General features: G+C 42.7%; 1 protein-coding gene across 4 annotated transcripts in view; it reads right to left on the reverse strand.

Moving 5' to 3' along the window:
• Positions 1–24,664, reverse strand: part of ERG (ETS transcription factor ERG) — a 63,612-nt gene that overhangs the window by 6,105 nt on the left and 32,843 nt on the right. For 2 of the 4 annotated variants that reach the window (XM_084226011.1, XM_084226008.1), the window contains exons 3-8: positions 13,604–13,755; positions 10,625–10,828; positions 9,654–9,734; positions 7,704–7,775; positions 1,699–1,767; positions 1,306–1,362 (exon numbers count right to left, since the gene is read on the reverse strand). In XM_084226011.1, the coding sequence (XP_084082137.1) occupies positions 1,306–1,362; positions 1,699–1,767; positions 7,704–7,775; positions 9,654–9,734; positions 10,625–10,828; positions 13,604–13,755 (635 nt within the window). The remainder of the gene's footprint in view (positions 1–1,305; positions 1,363–1,698; positions 1,768–7,703; positions 7,776–9,653; positions 9,735–10,624; positions 10,829–13,603; positions 13,756–24,664) is intronic. The other 2 variants (XM_084226009.1, XM_084226010.1) reach the window with 2 other exon arrangements.

A 24,664-nucleotide genomic window follows, 5' to 3' on the forward strand; every position in this document is an offset into this window, starting at 1 on the left:
GAATCCCCATCCCTGGAGGTGTCCAAGGAAGGCCTGGAGGTGGCACTCAGCTCTGGGCTGGGAACAAGGTGGGGATGGGTCACAGGTTGGACTCAATGACCCTGGAGGTCTTTTCCAGCCTCAGTGATTCTGTGATTCTCTTTTATCACTGGACTCCAGTGAAGGAACCCATGGATTAACCCTGCAACTGGTGTTTTCAGAAGAGCCTCTGTCAGCCTTACCATGACTGTAGCATCTCAGTATTTCCCTCTGGAAATGAAAACTTAGTTTGGCCTGAAGTCCAACAGTGAAAAAGGGAGGGCTGTGACAACAGGACCAAAGCCAAAGTGAGGGGCTGCAAGCACTGAGTGACCCTGTGGTTTTTACAGCCAACAGTCAGGTTACATTCCTTACACACTTAAATAATCTGTGCAGCTCACACACAGCCATTTAAAGGTCCTCAGGACTTACATAAATCACTAATATATTTCTAGGAAGATTCTCGTGGTTGGAAGGCAAGATTAGATAAAACACTGTTTTGGGCAAAATTCAGTGTAATACTTCCCAGGCAGTCTGTGCATGAGTTAATGAGACCTAGTCATGCACAGTCTTGTTTAGCTCTAACAAAAACCAGAATAATGATCTAAAATCCATGTGATAAAAACTGGCTCAGAGTCTTCTGAGCTAAGAATATCCTCTAAATCTCTTTTATTTCCTCCTTCTAACCTTTTGCTGTTAACAAAAGCCACGACTGACTCAGGACCTTTGGAGTGCTCTCCAGCTACCTGTCCAAAATACAGCTGAATTTGCAATAAGGGATTAGGCCCCACCCCATGGATTTGCTGCTCTAAAACCACAAAAGGCACCCATTTTGCTAAACCATGACTCTACAAACCCATAAACTTCTGCTCTCTCCTCAGTTTTCCAACAGACTGAGAATCCCTCTAATATTCCTGTTGTGTTTCAGGAGCCAAATTCAGATGGGTTTCTGTAGGCTGTAATCCATTCTTTTTTTTTTTTTTTTTTTGGCTCATGCACCTTTTCCAGCTGCTGGCATCTCAACCACTGGGGTCTTTTGACATCTCCACCTTCCACCTTTGTACCCATATTGTAGATGGATTGTTTTCAGAGCATTTTTGTTCTGGAAGGTTGTCACTGCCTTTAAACATTACACTCATCCCAAATCCGGCTGCAGAGCAAACCCCATTCACATCTGGGGTTTTGGTGGTCTCCAGCTGGAGTGGTCTGAATCAGACTGTTCAGTTTGGGTGCCCTTCTCATCATATCCAACAAACCCAGGCAGAATTCAAACCAAGTGACACCCACCTAACTGAGGACGCTGGTCTTCTGTTTTGGGAACTGTTGAGGATGATGGCTGAGTAGCTGAAAATAGAAAAAAAAAACCTCCATGTAGTTATTTTTCCAGTTAGTAAACTGCTCACCAAACCTATGAAAGGTACCCAGGCCTGGAGCTCCTGCTGCCCTCTGCTCCAGGATGGACACAACAGGATTGAAAGCTCATAAAAAGCTTTTTAAGGCTCTGTGGTGACGGACTTGATGAATTCTGAGTTTAAGGAAGGATGTGGCTGCCCAGTGACACCTCCCAGCATTGCCTATGAAATTGGCTTTCCAAAAAAGCACAGATAAAACCCCTCCAGAGCTCCTGTAATTCCTTTTGGAGTCTAATCCACGTTTCCCCAGCTGTGCAGATGCTCTTACCTTTTGACTGAGGGCTGGGGTGGCTGTGACTCGTCCATGCTGATCTCCTGGCTTGCTCATAAGGCAAATCTGTGAAAGAAAAAGACATTTATTCATGCAGATATAGCCTAAAGTGCTTATGTCCAAAAAGGGGAGTCAGGATTTGGAAAATTACTGAAATAGGCAGGGAATTCTTTGGTAAAACCTTTATAATCTTCATTGTCTCTATAAGCAACAGTAGAAACAACAGCTGTGCTCTGCAGAGGTGCCTGTTGTTGTCAGAAGTCTGAGCTGCACTGGAATAGGTGGTGCAAAGAATCTTTAGAGACAATAAAGAGTTCATCACTTCCAAAAGTTCAGGGTACCCCCTTGAGTCCCATTCCTCATCCCAGCACACCAAGGAATGGCACACACTGGCATCATTGATAATCTGGGCTAGAATCTTGCAGGAAAAGTCCCCCAAGAGCTCATTTTATGCACAAACCCTCCAAATTCAGCATCTAACAGTGTTTCCTTTCAAAAAGACAGGCCTTAGTTGATTTATTTCTTTCTGCTTCTTGGGACAAGCTCCTTAAATTTACACATCTAAATTTTCATTTCCCTTTCTTTCATTTACTCGTTACTTCTATTTTATTTCAGTGCTTTAGCATATTAAAAAAAGTGAAAAAACGAAACCATAAAAGCTTTCTTCATAAAGCAAATGTAGTAAATTCAAATGTTTGGTTTACCCTTAGAAATCTTTGGCAGTTTCCTGTGCTTTTCCATGGCTGACTTTAACACATTAGCTAAAATTCCTGCCAAAATCAGAGACTTCTGTAACTTCCAGGGCCTCAGGAAGGTAGCAGTGCCCACCTGGTGGAACTAAGTTGGTGCAGATGTCTTGACTCTCAACACTACTTGTGCTTTATTTCAGAATTCATGTTTGGAAATGAAACCAGAAAGCAAAGAAACAGCCCCAGCCTGGCTCTGAGCAAGGCAGATGTATCTGCCCACTTCCAAGCATTGCATGGAAATAAAGTGTAATTTAAAATGCACAACCAAATTGCCTTTAATTTATTTAGTCTGTTAGCTCTGCCACCTCCCAGAATCCTACACTTCAAAACCTTTGCTTTTACTGAGATTTGCAACTGATTTTTGTACTGCATTTTCATCATGAATAACCTTATATCCCTGATTTCTTGAGGACTATTCCATAGCTTCAGAGAAAATAATGTGAATTTTACAGGTGCTCATATCTGAGCACAAGATGAATCAGTGTGACCTGCAGATGTCCTGCCCAGGCTGAGACCAGCACTCCTGTTTATTAGAGACTTTACCATCTGCAAAAACAATCCAGAATTACTCTGGTTGTAATTCCAGTGGGTTCTGAGTTCTGTCTGTACAGAGGGGTTCAGCTGTTGGGGGCTGCAGGATATTTTGTGCCTTGCCTGCTCCATGGCAGCTTCTCTACCTCCTCTCCAGATTCCCTTGCCAGATTCTGGTGACATAAGGAACCTGTTTTTTTCCCTCCACTTTTTCCTCCCTGCCCAGAAAGATGTTGTCCCAACCACAATTCCACCATTCCACCTCTTTTCTTTTCTTTTCTTTTCTTTTCTTTTCTTTTCTTTTCTTTTCTTTTCTTTTCTTTTCTTTTCTTTTCTTTTCTTTTCTTTTCTTTTCTTTTCTTTTCTTTTCTTTTCTTTTCTTTTCTTTTCTTTTCTTTTCTTTTCTTTTTTTCTTTTCTTTTCTTTCTTTTTCTTTTCTTTTCTTCTTCTCTCTCTCTTCTCTCTCTTCTCTTCTCTTCTCTTCTCTTCTCTTCTCTTCACTTCTCTCTCTTCTCTTCTCTTCTCTTCTCTTCTCTTTCTCTTCTCTTTCTCTCTTCTCTCTTCTCTTCTTCTTCTTCTCTTCTTCTTCCTTCTTTCTTTCTTTCTTTCTTTCTTTCTTTCTTTCTTTCTTTCTTTCTTTCTATCTTCTTTCTTTCTTTCTTTCTTTCTTTCTTTCTTTCTTTCTTTCTTTCTTTCTTTCTTTCTTTCTTTCTTTCTTTCTTTCTTCTTTTCTTTCTTTCTTTCTTTCTTTCTTTCTTTCTTTCTTTCTTTCTTTCTTTCTTTCCTTCCTTCATCTTCCTTCCTTCCTTCCTCCTTCCTTCACTTCCTTCCTTCCTTCCTTCCTTCCTTCCTTCCTTCCTTCCTTCCTTCCTTCTTCCTTCCTTCCTTCCTTCCTTCCTTCCTTCCCTTCCTTCCTTCTTCCTTCCTTCCTTCCTTCCTTCCTCCTTCCTTCTTTCCTTCTTTCCTTTTTCTTTCTTTTCTTTCTCTCCTCTCTCTTTCTCTCTCTTTTCTCTCTTTTTTCCCTTCCTCCTTTCTCCCTTCTCCCCTTTCCTTTCCTTCTCCCTCTCCCTCTCCCTCTCCCTCTCCCCTCCTCTCCTCTGTCCTATTTTGGATTTCCAAACCATCAGACACCTGTGCCCTGAGAGCTCTGGCAGACGCTGGGTGTGCTTGTACTTGGTGGCACTTGAACCACACTTGGTACAAATTCAGCACTGTGAGAAAACTGTCTTGCCTTTTAACTCCTCACATCACAAGATGATCTTTTGACTACACCCTCTCCATGAAAAGAAAAATCACGTATCAGCTTTTTCCTGAAATAGAGCAAAGCTCCAGCTTCATGCTTGGTTCAGCCTTGATAAACACTGTTGTTATTGCAGATAAGCAGATCTGTTCTTGTCCATCAGATATCAGCACAACATGTCCTTATCTGGACAGCTCCCTGATGGAATGCTCCTGTTTGTGAGACAAACCCAGCCAGGTGTCCCAGAGCTCTGAGAGCCTCATTGTCACTGAAACCTCACGTTCTGCTGTAAAGGTGACTGCAGAAATCCTCCCTTGCACTGAAGCCCTGCTCATTTCCCATTTTCTATTGTAGTGCCTTAACAATGGCAGTGCTTAATTACTCTCTGCAGAACTGCACCCCAGGATTTGGCTGATTCCCACTGAACGTATTTATTCCCCCTGCTCCTCATTTTGACCTTTTTCATGCCAGCAAGTGGCTGTCCCCAGGGTCTGCTTTTGCTCTCACATGAACAGCGCTTTGTTATGGAAAGCTTCTTGCAGTCTGGTTGAAATGTGACATTTAACTCAAAGGAAAACCACAGAATAAGCCAAACAAAACAGTTTCCTGAAAGAAAACTGAATTTCTGCAAAAACCCCTTTTCTCTGAATAAAAATTCTGACTTTGAAGATGTCCATCAACTTGCAATTGTAAAAGATAATTTAAAACAATACTTCCAAAATCACTCCAGTTCTTTGTAGAAAATGTTTAGTTCTGCACAGAAGAACAGAGACACCCTAAAACTAAACTGCAATTCCACAAGTAATTGTGTCAATGCAGAAAGATGCTGACACAAAGCATTTTGTTAAGTGTCATTTTAAATGTGAGTTAGATTAAAATGATGAAATGAAGGAGCTCGCCATGTCTGATAGGTGGTTTAGAACCTTTTCCTCTAGAGAAAATTAACTTTTTTCTTTTTTTTTTCCATCACATATAGGATGAAACAAATATGGAAATCATAGACCTTGTGAGGAAACAAAAAAAAATCTCAATTTTTATTCAAGTCCAGTGGAAAACAGACTCATTCCAGCATTTGCCTGAAATCCTCTCTATTGGAACAGCTTTTCCTGCAGGACACCAGGTCCCTCTGGTCTTATGTTACGTGTTCATTTCTGATGGGAATTACTGAGAGTTTGTGGCCTCTGGATTTCTGTTTGCTGATTGTTTCCATAGTTCTGCTTTGTTTTCTCACCCCTATTTGTGCTGACATTCCCCAGTGTCCCTGAGAGCTCCTGGGTACCCCAGTCTGCTTTAATGCTCCATGAAAACGTTTAATTTATTTGGAATATCACTTCTTCTTATACTGACACTAAGCAGGTGCTCTGTCACTCTCTTTATTTTGATAATTACATCAAGTTTCCTCAACCCCAGACTGTGATTTGAACAATTTCAAACCTCTGTATCTCTCAACATGCTCCAAAGATTTTTTTTCCATACTCCCATGGCTTTCCCAGGCGTTTCTAAGCACCTCCAAACTCTGCAAAGAGCCTTTTTGATAAGGGATGATTGACACAGCTTTCCATGCAAGGCCACGCTGCTGGGGTGTTCAGTGGCACAGCCACATTTCCCACGGGATTCTCCACCATGGTTCTTCATTTGTTCACATCTTTCACTTTGGCTGCCACTGTGCCATAAATAAAGATGACTGTGTTAAGTTGTTCATGAGTGAAGGGGGCTAATTTGGAATCAGTCAGATATGTAAATCACTTGTGCCTTGGGCTGCATTTATCAGCTTGTGTTTTCAGTTGTTAATTGATTGCCAAGTTGTTTCTCCCTAATGAACTTCCTGGGTACCTGGACAGGAATCCTGCATAGGAATCTCTGGGTTTAAGTAACAACAAAATCATAGAATCATGGAATGTTTGGGTTGGAAGGGAGATTGAAGATCACCCAGTGCCACCCCTGCCATGGCAGGGACACCTCCCACTGCCCCAGGCTGCTCCAGCCCCAGTGTCCAGCCTGGCCTTGGGCACTGCCAGGGATCCAGGGATGGAATTCCATCCAGCCAGGGAACAATTCCTCATTCCCAATATGCCATCTAATCCCACTTTCTGTCAGTTGGAAGCCATTCCCTGTGTCCTGTCCCTTCTGCCCTTGGAAATTGTCTCTCTCCCTGTTTCCTGGGGCTCCTTCAGGCCACAATTCCATCACCCCAAAGCTTTTAATCCCCAGGCTGAACAATCCCAACCTAACTTAAGATGTCCATTAGTGATGACAGGATAATTAGCCAGTTCTTAATTTGTTTCTTATGATACACTGATTTAATTTCTATTGTAAATAGTTGTGGGGTGTTTTGGTGAATGCCTTATGAAAGCCAAATGTATGCATTGGATTAACAGTTCCCTTTCTAGCCATTAATATAAACAAACCTAGCAGAGTTTGATTTCCAAGGATCCAAACAAGTTAAATTTGTTGATGTAATGGCCTGGTAGTTTCCTTTTTTCTCTTTTCTAATTATCAATTACCAAATCTACAGACATGCATATATACATGTATACAAGGGTATATAAAATAATATCTGTATGAACCCTCCTGCACTCTACCCTAGAGCACAAATAAAATAATTCCTGCTCAAACTCCCTTTTTTTTAATGTGCCAATATCTCTTTTCACCAGAGCTCAGCCAATTCCAGTGCATGTCCCTTCTGAGCACTTGGATTTTTGCCTCTGGCTCAGTAATGGATTTCCTTTAAATTCAGTATTTGCTGCAACTCCTCTTCACGTCCCTTAGTACTCTGCTGTCATTACTGGAAAAGCAAATGTCCAGATTAGGCATTTTTCCAGCATTTTTTGTGGTGAAGGGTGATAAAAAGAAAATCTTTGGATTCATAGCCATGTCCTCACCTTCTTTAATTATTCCCATCAGCCTTTCACAAATCAGCACATCCACAAAACTTCCAGGTTTCAAAATTTTGAGCATTAAGAACTTCCTTATGTTTTGATTTTACTTAAGACTCCTAAACTCATAATCAGATTGTTGTGGGCTCTGCTTGCCTCAAACATAAACAGACAGCAGGAGCAGCATATATCCTGCATTTTTAGAGTATTTTTCCACAATAGACTTCAAATAAAAGGAAATTTTAAGCCTCATTTTAAAAACAGAGAGCTGAAGGGCATTGACAGGTGACTGTGCTGGGACAGTGCAACAGAACCAGTGAACAGAGCTCAGGTTTCTGATTCCCTGGTGCTTTAAAAAGTTGATACAATTTTTTTGCTTCAAAGTCAGAGATTTGTGGAAGAAATGGGCTTATTAAACTCTGCTTAATTATTTCACTTTAATTATTTCACTCTATACAATTATATAGACACATATATGTGTGATATAAGTATATAATATATGTTCAAAATAGAGCCCCATATTTATGAAAAGGGAAAAAGAATGAGATATTTCAGGAGATGAAATGAATAAAATCACAGCACACAAAAAGTGGTCACTGTTCATACCTGGCCTGGTTGCAATTCTTTGTGTTGCTTCTGGATAAACTGATGTGTTTGGGAATATAAAAGTGGCACCTCCTGAAGAGAAAGAAGAGGACATAACACCTAAAGATTCATTCCCACAGTCCCTAAATCCACCAATATTTTCCCCTCCTGTAGAATGAGTGAGTGAGGAATCTGAACAACTAATTTCTGCCTTTGGACTGTTAGATACAAAAGTTAATTCAAATAATCTTTACATCTATGTGAATCCATTCAAATTACTGGATAAAAGTCTGTGCAAAATCTGTTTTAAGAAGGAGACAATCAAGCCCAGGAAATCCCTTCTCCCACAACCACCTCCATCTGGGAAGGAGGCTTTGTATGCCCTGAAATAAAACCTCTTTGCCTTCATTACTGCATTCCCAGAAAAGTCCATATTTTCAACAGAGACTTTTGGGTCAGACCCTCAGATATCTCATTAATCTTCCCCAGAGTGAAAAAAATGAGAAATATTGAACTTGATGTAGGAAATGAAATCTCCTTTTTCTCAGGCATTGAAATTGCTCTGACTACACCAATGGACTTCTCATGACCCTCTCCAGGAACATCAAAAAAGTCAATTACTGCTGATTTCAAGAACTTTTTTTCTAACTCTTTTGTGGCCCACTGAAAATTGGACAACTGATTTCCCATATTCTGATGGTCAGCATGACATTATCCACACTCTCCAATGACAGATAATCTCATTTTGGTGAAATGAAGTTCAGAGTATCATTGTCAGTGCACACAGAGAGAAAAAGATAACACACAGAACTGCTGAACAACACTTGGATATCCACAAGTGGAAGCTGCTTGGCAAATGAGAATCTCTAAAGCCAGAGATGGAAAAGACCATCAAGTCCATTTATTTTTAAAAAGGATTTAAATTTTATCCAAACCACATCAAGGTGAATGGAATTTTATTTTTTTTGTTGCTTTTGGTGGGATTTGCAGCCTTGAGCCCACAGCAGGACTTGCCACTATGACCAGAGAGAGAAATTCTAATCCAGTGAATTTTGCTATGAAACTCACTCAAGAGTGAAAACAAAATAAAATATGAAAGAAACAGTGCTATCCAAGTTTTGTTTTCTTTTTCTTCTGCATTATCCTTTGTATTATCTTTTTCCTTTCTCATACAGAATTGTTATTTCTGGTCACTGTAGGTAACTAACACCCTCAGGCATGATCATGCAATATTCCAAACATCTTTTGTAGGGATATAAGCCACATTATTATTTGTACAATTCCATGCCATCCTCTGCTGCACAAATGTTACAGCGAGTTATAATAGGTTCTGAATTATTTTCATAAATACTTTAAGTTGCATCCTGAAAGACAGATGAGGCATGTGCCATTCTCCTGCCTACACTCAACACTTTTCTGGGCCAAATTAACAGAAGGGCGAATATCTACAAAAATAATTTTAAATTCAGAGCAGACTTAGTGGAATTCCCAGCTCAAGTCCCACAGCAGCTAGAAAATGAGAGGAGCTAACTCCCTAAAGAGGAATTTTATTGATTCCCACAACATTTAGCTCATGGGAGGGGGGACATCCCCATTTCCCAGAGCCCAAAGCACTTCTGAGCTCCAAGAAGCTTCTAGGGATCCATGGAGTAGATCTGACAGTAGAATGGACAGAGGGACCATAAAAATCCTCAGATAAAAGGCCCCAAACCTGCAGTTTTATGCTGTGTCAGGGACCCCATCCTCTTGCAGGACACCAAAAATTTTTGCACCATTTTTGCACCACCTGGCCCTGCGTGATCTCACCTTTTCTCTGTGTGCCTGTGCAGAAAACACACAGACAGCAGGGAGGGCATTCTCTTGCCTCCCTCCTGATTTACCACTTCCATTTTTTTAGCAAGCAGCCCATGGAAAGGAATCCTGTGCTTTTAGAAGATGACCTACAGCAGTGGGAGCAGTGCCAGCATTTACCTGTGTTTCTAGCATGCATTAACCGTGGAGAGTTTTGTAAGGCCTTATCAACATCATCTGAAGTCAAATGTGGAAGAGGAGCTACAAAACAAAACAAAAAGCAACACCAAAATGTAAAAAAAATCGTGAATTATCTTTTTAAACCATATTTTCCCCTGACAGGATTGCCTGAATGTGAATCTATCAACAGCCTGCAGTTTGGAGGGAGGTGTGTGGGGTAAATTAGGGCATTCATTTATCCAATATCATAATTTATTGTTATGAATGCACAAAATTTCTGGCTGGTTATTGACAGTGTGCGTGTGGAGGAGACTGCACCGCACTGGTGTTGCAATGCTTGGTGGTTTTTTCTCTAAAAACCATGTTCATTTTAACTTCTTTAAACTGAGGCAAATTTTCCTCAAGCTTAGGTAAAAGCCCTCAATCTAGGTAATCCCTAGTCCCTTTTTTCCCCTTGAAATTCTAGCCATGCACTACAGTTAATTTGCATTTGGACTTCAGAGACTGTTCCTTTTTTTCCATGAATTCAGAGAATTTTTTTTATTTGATTCAGTTGAATCTTACCGATCCTACCCAGAGTACAGCAAACTCCTGCCATTCCTTAGAATCATGCCTGGAATTCACTTTATGAATCAATGTTTGCACTCTTGTTTAGTTAAAACGGAAAGAAATGAGTATGTGACCAGAAAAAACATCAGCACTGAACCCCATGTGATTTTTTTCTTCCTGCTAAATATGCTTCAACTCAATTTTTCTCTGAGATGGATACCTAGAAAGAGTCCCTAATTCTTCTCTCTGATAAACATGAGTGAAATTAATGGGAATATTTCCATCAAACTCGACAGGACTTGGGCTGGCCTCCCTGTTATGCTCTTGGGAACAGCAACATTCGCAACAGACATTTGGAAAACCCAATTATTCACAGCGGTAAATCTGGGACCGACTGCAGGCACGACGCAGGGCTGGCTTACTCTCTCTGAGGTAGTGTAGGTGTGACAGGAGGATGTCTGCATTGTAGCTGGGGGTGAGCCTCTGGAAGTCGTCCTTGGTCATTTTGCAGAGCTCCTTGCCATCGATGTTCTGGAAGAGCAGGATGTCCACGTCCGGCAGCCCGTACTCCTTCACCGCCCACTCCAGCCACTGGCGCACGTGGTCAGTGCTCCACAGCGTGGGGTCTGCAGGGCCACACAGCAGAAAGTCAGGCAGGGAAGGGCAATTCTGAGGCACTGGACATGTGCACAATAATCCCCTCTTCACTGACTGCTGGAGGAGTTAATTTGGTGTGCTGAGTGCAAGGGAGAACAACTGGGGAGGGCTGAAAGCTCTGAGTGCTGACAACAAAGCCTGGGCTGTGTCAAGGGAAATACAGGTTGGATAGAAGGAAAAAGTTTATTCCAGAGAGGGTGAGAAAGTTCTGGAATGTTCTACCCGGGGAGGTGGTGGAGTGCCCATCCCTGGGTGTGTTTAACAAAGCCTGGATGTGGCACTGGGGGCCAGGGCTCAGCTGAGCTGGTGGGGCTGGGCTGGACTCGATGGTCCTGAAGGTCTCTTCCAACCCAGGGATTCTGGGATTCTGTGAGCGAGTTCCTTCTCTCACTCAATTCTTCTGCCTCACTGTTTTCAGGCCTTTTTAGCCATTGTTTTTAGCTCTTTCTAACAGAGTTTCTGGCCCACTGACACCACTGCGAGCTGGAGCTGAACAAGTTCCAAAACTCTCTGTTCAATCCTTATCTTTATTCAAGCGAGATTTCCACTCATGTCTAGAAGAATCTTTCTCAGGTACAGGCTAAATAAGCACTCACAGATTCAGGCATTTATTTCACAAACTAGAGTGGGTCTCTAGTTAATAATATTAGAATATTAAAATATTCTGCTTTTTTTTTTTCCAGACTGCTGTGTTGTACATAGCTACACCTGCATGGGTTTGTACTCAATACCTGAAGTATTGACAAAACCATCTGAGGAAAAAGAGCCCCAATCAGTTGAGATTTCAAGCAAAATGCTTTGAAGTGCATTCTTAATTTTAACTTAAGCTTTTTTTAATTTTCCCTCTAAACTCCTCATTTTCTATTTCCCTGCCATTCTATTTTTCCTTGTTCTTGAGTAAGGAACCAACACAATAGGCCTTCAACTCATACCACAAAGAATTTATACTTTTTGCTGAGAAAATATTAAATCCAAGGGGAAAAAATTCTTCAAGACTTTATGCCTTATCATCTTAATGACTCTGTGATTTTGTGATATCCTCACAGCTGAGAATGGAGCACGTGGAGGTCAACTGGCTCCAAGGATTCATCCCATGAAAATCTGGGATGTGAATGGCAGCCTAAATAGCTTTTCTATGGCTTAACTTCAGTGACATTCCCTCTATTTTCACTGCTGTTCAGGCTGGTCTGAAAGAGCTGGAGACCTCCTGAATTCCAAGAAAAAGCCACTTAAAATAATGCCTCCATCTGGTATGAAATAAGCAGGAATCTAAAGAGATGCAAGTCTGGTGGTAAATCTTAGATCTGGATAAGATTGTCTATACCTGCAGCAAAGAACTTTGAGAACTTCAGTTTGCTATGAAGTAAACGACCAAACACCAGCAAATTTACCGAAATATTTTCATTATGTCTGTAATTTTTAAATGTCCCTTAATTATGACAAATAGAAAGTTACCACAGCTGGAAATGTGAATTTTACTTCTAACTTTACCACATGAACTGCACACTGCCTATGCAATAACCAAAACCAACTGATTTTTGCCCATTAATTTCTTCAAATGACTTCAAAATGGCAAGGCTGTGACTGTGACCATCTTAGACCTTGATAGTCATTCAAACCCACCTCAAACACATCTCCAGGAACACACTAAATAAAAAAATCCCTTGCTGAGCTAACCATGCTAAGAATTACTAAATATCTTTTTTAAAAAAGCACCAAACACCAGGGAGAGAAATGTTTTGGAACATTCAAAAGCTCTGTGTTTCAGTGTTGGCAGGACATTTATTATTCAGAGCATCACCCTCCTGTCTCCAGAACAGAATTGACAATACCATTGCAGAGGACACTGCAACAGATTTGTCCACACCTTTCTTGACAAATAACTGAAATAATCACAGCTTGCAAAATTGGCCACAGTCAGTACTCTTGCACGCCTAAGCAACTGAAAAACTGTAATAATATTAAGCAACATGGCAGAGGCAGAAATATTTCACACAAGCACCTCTCTGCTGGAGAAGAACCAGCAGCAAAACATTCCCTCCTGGCTGCAGGTGTTGAGTTTACCCTGTGCACATCCTGTGGTTTAGGAACACCCACAGATGCCATGATGCTGTGACTTGGAGACAGGCATGTTAATTATTCTGCAAAATATTCCAGGCTTGTTTGGAGGACAAGGCAGCCAGAAGTGACAAGAAGGCAGCAGACTTCTTGTCCCATCAACTGCTGAATCCCACAGCCAAGGCTGACCAAGAATTTCTCAATTGTGCTCTTACATTGCAGTGGGAGTTGTCAGTTTGCTTATTAAAATGTTTTATGCTGCCCAGACTCAGGGGATAACCCACATAAAGGCTCTTCATGCCCTCTTTGATCCCACAGAAGCGACTTTTTGGTATTTTCAAAGATAACCTGTGCTACAGAGGGATCCTTTCTCTCTCTCTCCCACACACCCTGCAAAGGATAAGAAATGGAGGTGCTTCTTCCTTTTGCTCACTTTAGGGTGAAATCCTCCAAGAAGGAGCTACAAGAGTCAGATAAGATCTGAGTGCCTCTTATCAGCCCATTCTGCTGCTGAAATGAGAAGAACAGATTGAGGAGGTGTCTTAATGTTCTCTCAATAACCCCTACAAACTACTGCTCCTCTCCTCCTGATCAGTACTTTTCTCCAAACCCTCTCAAATAATCTTATTGGGCTTGAGGGAAATGCAGGCTTTTTCAGCTTGCACTTTTGGTGTAGAGGGTCTGACCTGCTGGCACAATGACTCTTCGTTCGTTGGTCGTCATGTTTGGGGGTGGAACGTGCTTCTCCTCCATGTAGCTTCCATAGTTCATCCCAACACTGTCTGAGCTGCTGACCATCTTCCCTCCCTTTGCCACGCTGCAGTCATCCGGAGAATTCCTAGGCAGACAAGAAAGGTGTGCTTCCATTATTATTCCAGTCCTTATTAATAGCACCAGAAGAGAATGAAAAGGAAAACTGGGAGTGGAGCACCTGGAAAACCCAGTACCCTCCACCCAGTGACTCTGCAGATTCCTTCAGTTGTCTAAAAACATCTACCACAGATTCAATGGACAATAGATTTATTTCTATTACCAAAGGATCAGGCTCTCATATCTCTCCAGAAATTATAAATATGATTAATTTAATTCCAGATGTGGAATGGAGGCTTGGTCATGAGCTTCTTCAGCCTGGTGACTGCAAGGAGCTGCATTTCCCTCTCCAAACATCTCACAGACAACTGAGAAACACAGAAATGCACTTATTGCATATTTTCTGGGGGGAAAACTATTCTTAGTTGCCATTGTCCAAGCAGTCCAAGGCTTGGAGAGCTGCCCACCTCCACTGCCACTGCTGTTCCACACTCAGTTGCACTTCATGTCATGCAATGTATTCACATTTCTATGTAAGGCTCATGAAAAAAGGGAACATTTGCCAAAGCCATGATCCAAAATACCACACGCATGACTGGAAAAACCTTTCAGCTCCTGACTAGCTCAGTCTCCATGGTACTGTAGTCAAGACAGGGAAATCTGCAGAGGATCTGCAACCAGACACCTCTTTAATTTTGGCTTTGCTTTCTGAATAGAGTCTTTAGGTTTAACATCCCACAGGGGGTTCCCTAATGGCATTTTAATTGCATCACAGTTTTCTTTCTGGCAGACACAGACATATTTGTCCCTTAATTTAATGTCTACAACGTGTTTCATCAGAGGGAGAAAAATTGTTACAAAAATCAAAATAAAGAACTCAGCCATGGGGAATACCTTTAAATGTAAAGAGTTTGTTTGGCAAGGGAAGAAGGGCGTTAGCTGGGGATTGCTTTCTTCAGCAATACCTCATTACTAACAAGCTTTCCTTTAGTCCTGCCATTTAACTCCTGAAATTGTGCTGTGGTCTCGCTAAACAAGAGGCAAGTCATAGATTCATGGAATCATGGAATTTCAGAATGGGTTGAGTGGGAAGGGAATTTAAAGATCACCCAGAGCCACCCCTGCCATGGCAGGGACACTTCCCACTGTCCCAGGCTGCTCCAGCCCCAGTGTCCAGCCTGGCCTTGGGCACTGCCAGGGATCCAGGGATGGAATTCCATCCCAGCCCTGCCCACCCTGCCAGGGAACAATTCTTCATTCCCAAGATCCATCTAACTCTGCCCTCCCTCAGTTTAAGGCCTTTCCCCCTTGTCCAGTCACTCCAGGCCCTTTCCAAAGTCCCTCTCCAGCTCTCTTGGAGCCCCTTCAAAGCCCTGTGACTCAGTTGTGTTGACTGCTCAGCACTGTCATGGTTCAGGAACTAATCCAGTTGTAATTCTCACATATTGTTTTAAAAAAGAACCAGCACTTGGAAAGCTGAAAAATTAGTGTACATCTTAAATACTAAAAGAAAATATAAAGTATAGCATTATTTTTTCTATGCAATGTTGCTACTAATTTTACCCTTCTGTGTTAAGGTAGATATTAAGGGAAAAAATCAACTGCTGCTGACTTCCAGTTAAAAATTAAAATATATCATAGAGACCATTCAATGGTTGGCAACATCATCTTTAGGAGAAGGAAGAGGGTCTCCAGTATTGCCTGGAAAATGTTGGCTTCACACACTTTTTCCAGGATGCCTCTAAAGACACCCCCTATGAAATGTGCCCTGTGTAAAAGCCCTGCAACTGCTGTCAGCCCCAGGACTGAAAAACAACCACGAGGGAAAGCACAGTCAGCACCTGCCACTGCATGGTGGTGAATTCAGCCCTTCCTCTCACAACCAGAGCACTTGGGCAATATTTTCTCAGGTTTAGTTTTGCTCTCCTACCACACACCACTAAATACAACCCTGGGATGCAGCCCATTTCTGTCCAAACAGAGCAAAACAAAGCTGCTTTTTGTTTCAGACAAATGAAGGAGAGCTTTTGTGATGATCCTTGTGAGTGAAATGTTGCCTTTTTCTCCTTCCCTTCCACAAATACAAATGGCATAAACGCACAAGTGAGCCTGCACTTTAAATTATGGACATTTGGAAACATCCTCCACCACCTGCCCTTATACCTGTGCAGATGTGGACCCCAACTCCCAAAAGAAATTATGTTACAAAGAACTATTTGGCTCATTTACTGAATTTTTAGGAAACAGAGAACTAGCAACATCCTTTAGTTTAACTGGCAGTTATTTAATTTTGGCTCTTTTTTTTCTGGGGGAAGAAACTTGGGATGAAGGGACTCCAAAGTGAAATATCCCATCAGTAGCAGCCTACAGCACTTCTTCAAGCAATGGTGCATTAAAAAACACTCTTGTAAACACTGAGCAGTAAATGATGTGGAAGATCCAGTAGCACAGAGCTTTTGGCAATCTGACAGGGCTTCTGAGATGGTTTTCTTGATCTGAATATAAACACACAGGGGTGGGGAAGAAGATCATAAATTAGTCATAACTTTTCATTAAAATCCAGAAGCAGATGGTCAAGAGTTTTGTCCCTTTAGCTCACTGGGTGGACAAGCAAATCCCCCATCCATCAAATCTCCTAAGGCCACGCTTAATTTCAGGCATGGAATCAACTCCATGGGATTTAACAGGACTACTCTGGTACTTCAAATTGAGTGTGTGCCCTAAACCACTGAGCCAGGGCTGAACTCAACTGCCTGGAACAAACTTCTACAGCCCAGAAAGCAAAACTGAAAATGCAAGCAGACGCTAGAAAATGGTGTTTCTAGTGCCCAGAACAACAAGAGAGTGACTGGCTACAAAGGGGGTTTTTTAGGACTTTCTGTGAGTCTGCTTTATTTCTGTACCACCAGGGTGGAAAAGCAGATTTTGGAAAGTGTGCCCAGAATGAAGGGTGCAGCTCTGCAGTGATTCATCCCCAGCTCCTGGTCTGAAATGAAACCAGAGATGTTTTTTCTTCACGGCTGCCTGTTATTTTTTGCCCTTTGTAAATATACTGTGCTACACCTGGAATTTACAAAAAAGAAAAAAAAAAAAAATTAAAAAGAGGTAAGGCTACACACAGTCCTGGTACCCAAGAACACTTTGTCCAGTCTTGAGATGATAAATGTCTGCTGAGAAAGTATTTTCTCCTTAGACCTGAAAGCCTCACCTTAAAGCAGGGTTACTTAAAATCAAGCTGATTTGATAGTTAAATTTATCACCCATTCCTACCAAAGCTGACTGGAGTTTTGCCAGTCATTGACTCTGATGAAAGCAGATGTAAGTTCATAAATAAGTGTATGAAGCACATTTTTTCCTTTTCACTATGCTACTATTTTCCCCAGGTGACATAAAACACCTGAGCTGGGCCAAAGTGCAAGGTGTCAGAGAAATTCAGATTAGGAATCAGCAAAACCCTACGTGTGTCATTCCCTTGATATGAACTCCTCTGTTCGATATTTCTGAGTTTCAGAGTGAAATAAATGAGAAAAAATGTATTCTGCAAATATCTACATGTCTTCACAAGTTTAATAAGCACAGCTTGGATTACAGAGGTTGCTCCAAGGTCAGCTCACAATGAGGGCAGTGCAGAGCTTCCTCAGCCTCATCCTCATTCACTGCAGCCACTCAGGTCGTGGTGAATTTGGTCAGTGCTTCCTCCCCAAGGAGTTTGTCACTGAAAAAGTGGCCCATGAAGAAAAAACCTGAAACTTTCCCAAAATTTATTACTTTGAAGCACAGTGGGGACAGCCAGATGCTCCTAGGTGAGAAGGAGCCTGTGCTGAGACTCTGAAAAGCATTTCCAGGGTGGTTTTGGACCTGGAAAGAGAATCTGTCAGAGAATCACAGAATCCCAGGATGGGTTAGAAGGGAATTAAAGATCACCAAGTGCCACCCCTGCCATGGCAGGGACACCTCCCACTGTCCCAGGCTGCTCCAGCCCCAGTGTCCAGCCTGGCCTTGGGCACTGCCAGGGATCCAGGGATGGAATTCCATCCCAGCCCTGCCCACCCTGCCAGGGAACAATTCCTCATTGCCAAGATCCCATCTAATCCTACTCCCTGTTAGTTTGAAGCCATTCCCTGTTGTCCTCTCACTCCAGGCCCTGGTGAATATTCTGTTTCCATCTTTCTTCCCAGCTCCTGCAGGCCCTGCAAGGCCACCCTGAGCTCAGCCCAAAGCTTCTCCTGTGCAGGTGAGCAATGCCAGCTGTGCCAGCCTTTCCTGCCAGCAGAGCTGCTCCAGCCCTCTGCTCATCCTGGAGCCTCCTCTGGATTCCCTTCCAAGGCTTCTTGTGAGAGCAAAATTTCCCACAGAGAACTCCAGCCCAACAGAAACATGAAAATGCCAGAAAAATCACACTGGTCAAAATATCTGCTCCCACAGGCTCTTGCCCAGCTGCTCAGTGACCTGAGCTGGGGAGCTGTGCATAAAAAAGTAAAAAAATGGGTGAGTAAGTAACTGGAAAAGGGATGGCCCGGGTGGGAACAAGCTGCCAGGTCTGTGGAAGGCAGGCAGCTCCCTCAGAAACACAGCACTGGCTAAAGCTGCTCAAACTGGTGCTGAGACCATGCTGACACTGCTAATCTTTGCTGTAAGGTGTCAAAAGCAGTCCTAAGATGACAGAAAAAAGAAGAAGAGCGCAGTCCCTCCACGGCCCCTGAGTCACGGCCCGGCCCTGCTCCATGGAGGGCTCTGCATGGCCCAGCAGCCCCGGCCGGCCATGGGAATGGAATGGGGCATCCCCTGCAAACAGAGCCCCCAAACCTGGGGCAAACCCCCCTGTAGGGGCTGCCCTGGGCTCAGGGTATGCTCAGGGCTACGTGGGGCTGGCCCAGGGTCACTCTGTCCCCTGGAGCCACCTCTGGCTCCACTCTCCAGTGACAGAGCTGCTGCCTTTCTGTGAACACCACAGAAGGTGCTTTTCGCTGGGCTGTACACACAGCAACCCTTCAGCAATCAAACAACAACTCTGGCCAACCCAATCTCTCCATTTTCTTTTTTATTTTCTTCCCCTCAGCTTTTCCCCAGCCATCCTGCAGCCCACAGCTGCTTCCAGCCTCAAGGCCATGGTGGCAAACAGAGGCAGGCAGGCAGAGTCTGGCTCGCTAGAGGCCAGTCAAGCTATAAATATTCCCAGCTTTGCTCTTTGTGCTCCCAGCGTGGGGAAACAGCTGGTTTAAGTTTGACTGCACGTTGTCATTTCTCCATTAGCGCAAACACTTCGATATTTCTTACGTGTCAGGTTGGAGTGAAGAAAGGGAAAGCGGGGAAGGGGGTCACGAAAAGCCAAAGCTAAGGAATGATGTTCTGTATATACATAATTTACAATTAGATTGCTGCCTGGGACAAGGCTGAGGTTTGACATGGTGATAGCTAGGCCAAAGCCACAACGACTTCCCAGTTGGCCTATAACTTTCAGGACCTATTTTCTCTTGTTTTTCTTTTATTATTTTTATAGAAATTCTATTATGATGGTAATGGATTACATTTCTCAAATTGTATTTCATTTCAAGAGCTTTTAAGGCCGTTGTATTTGTGGTTTTGTGAAATATGAAATACCAGGAGATGGGGCCCTTCCCAAACCACACGTGCCTTCTTTTGTGGGCAGGGATCATATAGAAAGTTAGGAAAATAGAGCATGCCAGGCATAAACAGAAGTGACATCTTGTATGGAAACCATAATCCCCCACGTCTGTGGAATGTCTGCTGATTTTCATGATTACCACTAAGGGGCTGTGAGGGTGCAAAATTATTTCTTTATTTCTTTTTAAGGACTTTTCCTTACCTTCTGTTTTGTCCTAAAGAGCTATTCCTCAACTTTAAATACTCAACAGCCCCACTGATGCTGCCCTGATCAAAATGAAACACCCACTAATGACAGGGCAGAGGAGAAAACTCACCACCAGCTCTAAGTGCTCTGGACACAGTAACCAGGAAAATAAAAAAAGCAAGGATGGCAATAGTCTTAAATAATGACAGTGATCACAACTCTTGTGGGGTCCTATGTCATTATTTGAAGATTATTTTTCTATTTCACTGCCCATCTGAAAAACCTTTGGTTGCTGGGAATTCAGTGGTCAATCCCAAATGTAGCAGTGATAATTATGAATGAGCCCATTATCCCAGACTGGAAAGCTTCTTATTTAGCACCTGCCAGCCCAACACCCCCCAAAAAGCTTCCAAAAAAACAAAATAGTTGTAGTATTAGTGAGCTGAGTTTGTTTTTCCCCTTGGCAACATGTTTGCCTCACGAACAGAGCCAAACCATGCCCACACACACACGCAAGTGCTTGTGTTAAGCTGGTGGATTTTCAGAGCAAAGAGGAGCTTCTTGAAGCAGTCACACATCCTGACTTTGCCATTTTTCCAGCTTGGTAGGCAGCCAGTCCACCAACCACCCAGTCAGTGGGAAAAAGGATTATCAACCTGAGATAATCAGTGTCTTCTTACCCAAAATTAATAATATTTTACACAGGCAGCTCCAACAAGGAGAATCATCCTCTTAGGATCCAGTAGGGCTGACTCTGCTGGTGATGCCTTTTCTTTGGTTTTAGTATTAAGAGTTAGATATGGTTAAGGGATAAAGGGTTTTTATTTTGGTATTTATCAAGGATTTTTATGGTGTAATAATTCGTTAAGATGGACTATGCTGAAATGTATATATATCGTAGATTGCACATACAATTTTATAGGTTTTGTAAATTAGCATATTTAATGAAGATGTTTTAATGGGAGGCTTAAATGGATATCATGACATTTTTCTATTTTAAAGTATTTTTTAAGATAGGCTGAATTTTCCTTTATATGATGTGTTTTAGAGGAGGCTTTGGTTTTTTAAGACAATGTAAGGTTTTTTGGTTTTTAATTGTGACGTTTTTAGGATGTTTGGTTTTTTGGCTTAGAATATTAGGATTATGTTAAGATGCTAGCTTTAAAGAATTACAAGGATGTATATTAAGGGTATCGAGAATATATAAAAGGTAGATAAAAAGAAAAGGTAACAAAAATCATCATGGCATCACTGGGGACAGAATCCCATGGCCTGCTGGGGGCTTTGGGCCAGGCTGATTGTTTGGTCTGAGCTGGGGTTCCCCAGGGATGCCAGGCTGGATGCCAGCGGTGTGCCACCAGATGTGGAGGGGACGTGGCACCGTGCCCCCACCGTGGGGTTGTGCTCCAGGGCTGGAAAAAGCCTTGGGCAGACAAGTGATGCCAGGGGGTGGATGCACATCAGCCCTGCCCCTCCACAGGCTGGATGCTCACCAGGTGGGGGTCAGGTAGATGGGGTCAGAATTTTCAGTGGGAGGATGAAGAGCAGTGGCCGTAAACGGAACCACAAGAAGTTCCACCTCCACAGGAGGAAGAATTTCTTTACTTTGTGGTGGCAGAGCACTGGAACTGCTGCACAGGGAAAACAAGGAGTCTCCCTCTCTGGGGAGGACACTCACCAGGTGGGGGCCAGGGGATGGGGACAGAATTTTCAGTGGGAGGATGAAGAGTGATGGCCACAAACGGAACCACAAGAAGTTCCACCCCAACAGGGGGAAGAATTTCTTTACTTTGTGGTGGCAGAACACTGGAACTGCTGTACAGAGAGAACAAGGAGTCTCCTTCTCTGGGGACATTCCAAACCCACCTGGATGTGTTCCTGAATGTCCTGATCCAGGTGACCTAGCCTTGTCAGCAAGAATGATCTCCAGAGGTGCCTTCCAAACCCCGCAATTCCACAATTCAGTGATTCTGTGGAGCTGCTTAAATGCTCTAATTAAATCCACCAGCATCACACCATGATGCAGAGGTGCTTCCTACAGCTTAAAGCCTGCCAGCTTGGATCCTGGGACAGGCTGGATCTGTTGGAATACAGAGCTGCACAAGGATGAATTCTCCCTCCCCAGTGCCTGGGCACAGCAGTTGTCACACATCCTGATGGTACAAGGTACCTCAAGGGCTCCCCTTTCCAATTTGCTGGCTCGTATAGCACAAAGAATCTACTCCTTAGGAGACTTTACATCAAGGGAAAAAGAAAAAAATTCACAGCAAAGAAACTCAAGTTCACCCTGGACTCTGAAAAGTCCTCCAGTGTGTCAGACATTCTGAACCTGGAGAGTACAGAGGCTCTTTGATGAAAATTCAGGCAGTTACACGCAAAGAAAAATGGTATTTCCCAAAAGAGCCAGCACAAAAGATGTATTAAGTGATAATTTCATTCTCAAATGGTTTTCAAGCAACAACTGGTAGCACTTAAATCAACATTTTGCACATGATTAAATCCTAAGGACAACTAATTATTTCTGGCATTTCTTTACAACTTCTCTATCAGCCAAGCTGATGTTGGAAAGCTTCTGCTGTGCTTTCACAGTGCAGTTAACTTTCAAAATTCTTCTTCAGTGAAATCATCACGCTGCTCGTGGCAAGAGAAATTTATCTGTGGCCTGAATAAGACTCTGTGTTCCACTTCAGCCTGCCTGAAAAAGATGGATTGCCTACAGTAAATGTCATTATTCCAAGCTACCTTTGTGCAGTCCCACCCATGGGCACGGCAAAGCCCCGTGGGTGAGTGTGTTCCAAGCCCACTGGGAAATCCATGGATTTATAAATGTTGTTTAAGCAGCACCTAGAGCCTCATGAGAGCATTTCCACACAGTGAATTTATCCCTGAATGCATGACATGAATTGCACTCATTGTGGTGGAATTGCTCATGCCTAATTTGGTGGAATACATGAAGAACAATAAACAGCAAAGTACCAGTGTGGCATATGCAACCTCCAGATTTATACTACAGGGTGAATCTTTTTGGCCTGACCCAGGAGCAATAAATAGCAGGAAACAGGATTGTTACATTCAGGTGAAAGATTGACTGTAGTGTAGCTCAAAAGGTCTCATTAGATTTATGTACCTGGAAGGAACAGAATTAATGGACTTGGAGAAACTCAATTTGATACCACCTGTATTATATATGCAACAACAGCCAGGTAAATGATAGCTTTAATTTAAACTTTTCTTGCTTTATTTAATTTAAGGTAAGCCCCCAGGCTGTATTTTGTGGTGCTGGGCTGCAGGGTTTATCTTGAAAAATACTGTTATTGTTAAAGAAAAGTGGGTAGCTAATCCCTGTGCAGCACACTGAAAATAACCCTTTAATTTCATCTAATGGCATTTCTCTGGCATTCACAGGAATGCCAGCTCTGAGACTGTTAACTTTTGGAATTTAATGCAGGGCAATTACAGCCAAAGTATGTCTGGGGAAAGTCCTAGCAGAGGGGGCACATTCCTTCTCTGAGTGAGTGCTTCACTGGGGATGTCTGAGGGGTTCAATATGCTGCCAAAATTTTATACCCCCTTCCAAAGAAAAGAATATATGGTCAGGAAGCTCTGACACAGGGAGAGCTGGACAGCAAAAAATGGCAAAGTGAACTTCTCCCTGTCCACCACTTTGTGGGATCTCATTCCCTGCTTTGCACCCTGAATTATTCAGATCCAGGTGCCCACATGAGAGGACAGAGGATACCCTGGAGATCCTCAGGGCAGCACTTGCACGGCTCTGCAGTGTGGGGTTGTATTTTAGACTCCTCTGGGATAACTCAGATTTTAAAATGGGTCTAAACTGAGCAGGTACAGTTTTAATAAAAAATGAAACGCAGCTCCAAGCACTCCAGGTACTGCTTGTGGTAATATTGAACATACAAAGCATTTTAAGAAGTGAGGAAATGCTATCATTTAATATTATCATTTAAGGAAATAAGTTTATGGATTGCAAAAGGAGAGAGTGGGGAAGGCTTCTGCAGAAAAGAAAATGCAAAGTAACTTACAGAAAGGCAGGGTAGCACAATCTGATTCACACTTTGTTTTCTCTAAAACTGGCAGGAAAACCACATTTCAATACCCAGAATGTACTAACACGACATATTACATACATGTATATGAGATGTAGAAATGCCTCAACATATTTATTTTTGTTGACTGGCAGTGTTAGTTCTCCATTAAAAGTGTATTATTAAGATCTATTTTTTTCAGGCCTGAGTTAGGCCCTATAAAATAAAACTTCTCTGACGAAATAAAGTGTTTTTTAATTACAATAATTTAAAAAAAAATTTTTGTGTATAGTATGAGCATGCAATTTTTTTTGTCCTTCTGCTAATCGTTTTTTTTTTTTTTTTTGGTAGCTTGTAAGCTATTTTTTTCTTTTTTTTTTTCTTTGGTAGCTTTTAAATTACTTTTTTTTCTTTTTTTTTTTTCTTTTTCAGCAAGTCATGCCTTAGGGAAATGTATAGAAGTACGAATTTTCCTTGCTGTCTCCATTTAGGAACACTGCACTGAACTTTCAACAGGGAAGGCTGTAAAAAAACTCAAGATTATTAAAGAAACACCTTCCACTGTCCCAGGCTGCTCCAGCCCCAGTGTCCAACCTGGCCTTGGGCACTGCCAGGGATCCAGGGATGGAATTCCATCCCAGCCCTGCCCACCCTGCCAGGGAACAATTCCTCATTCCTAAGATCCCATCTAATCCTACTCCCTGTTAGTTTGAAGCCATTCCCTGTGTGCTGTCCCTCCAGTTCCTGATGAAGGGTCCCTCCCCACAAGCACAAGCATTTCCTGAGGATAGTGCAGACAGCTCTGGAGGAAATGCAGGCACCTCTCTCCACAAAGGGGAATTTTGGCAGCTGAAACTGCAGCCACCTCCTGTGCAGGGAGCCACAGCATCACCCTGAGTGCTTCAGTCTTTGCACATGCTGATAGAAAACAGCAAAAAAGAAGGAGAAAATATAGAATCATGGAATGTCCTGAGTTGGAAGGGACCCACAGGGATCATCCAGTCCCAGCCCTGGCCCTGCCCAGACCCCCCAACCCCACCCTGGGCATCCCTGGCAGTGCCAAAGGAGCTCTGGCAGCCTCG

The sequence above is a fragment of the Fringilla coelebs genome (assembly GCF_963513975.1).
Source record: "Fringilla coelebs genome assembly, chromosome: 2".
NCBI lineage: Eukaryota > Metazoa > Chordata > Aves > Passeriformes > Fringillidae > Fringilla > Fringilla coelebs.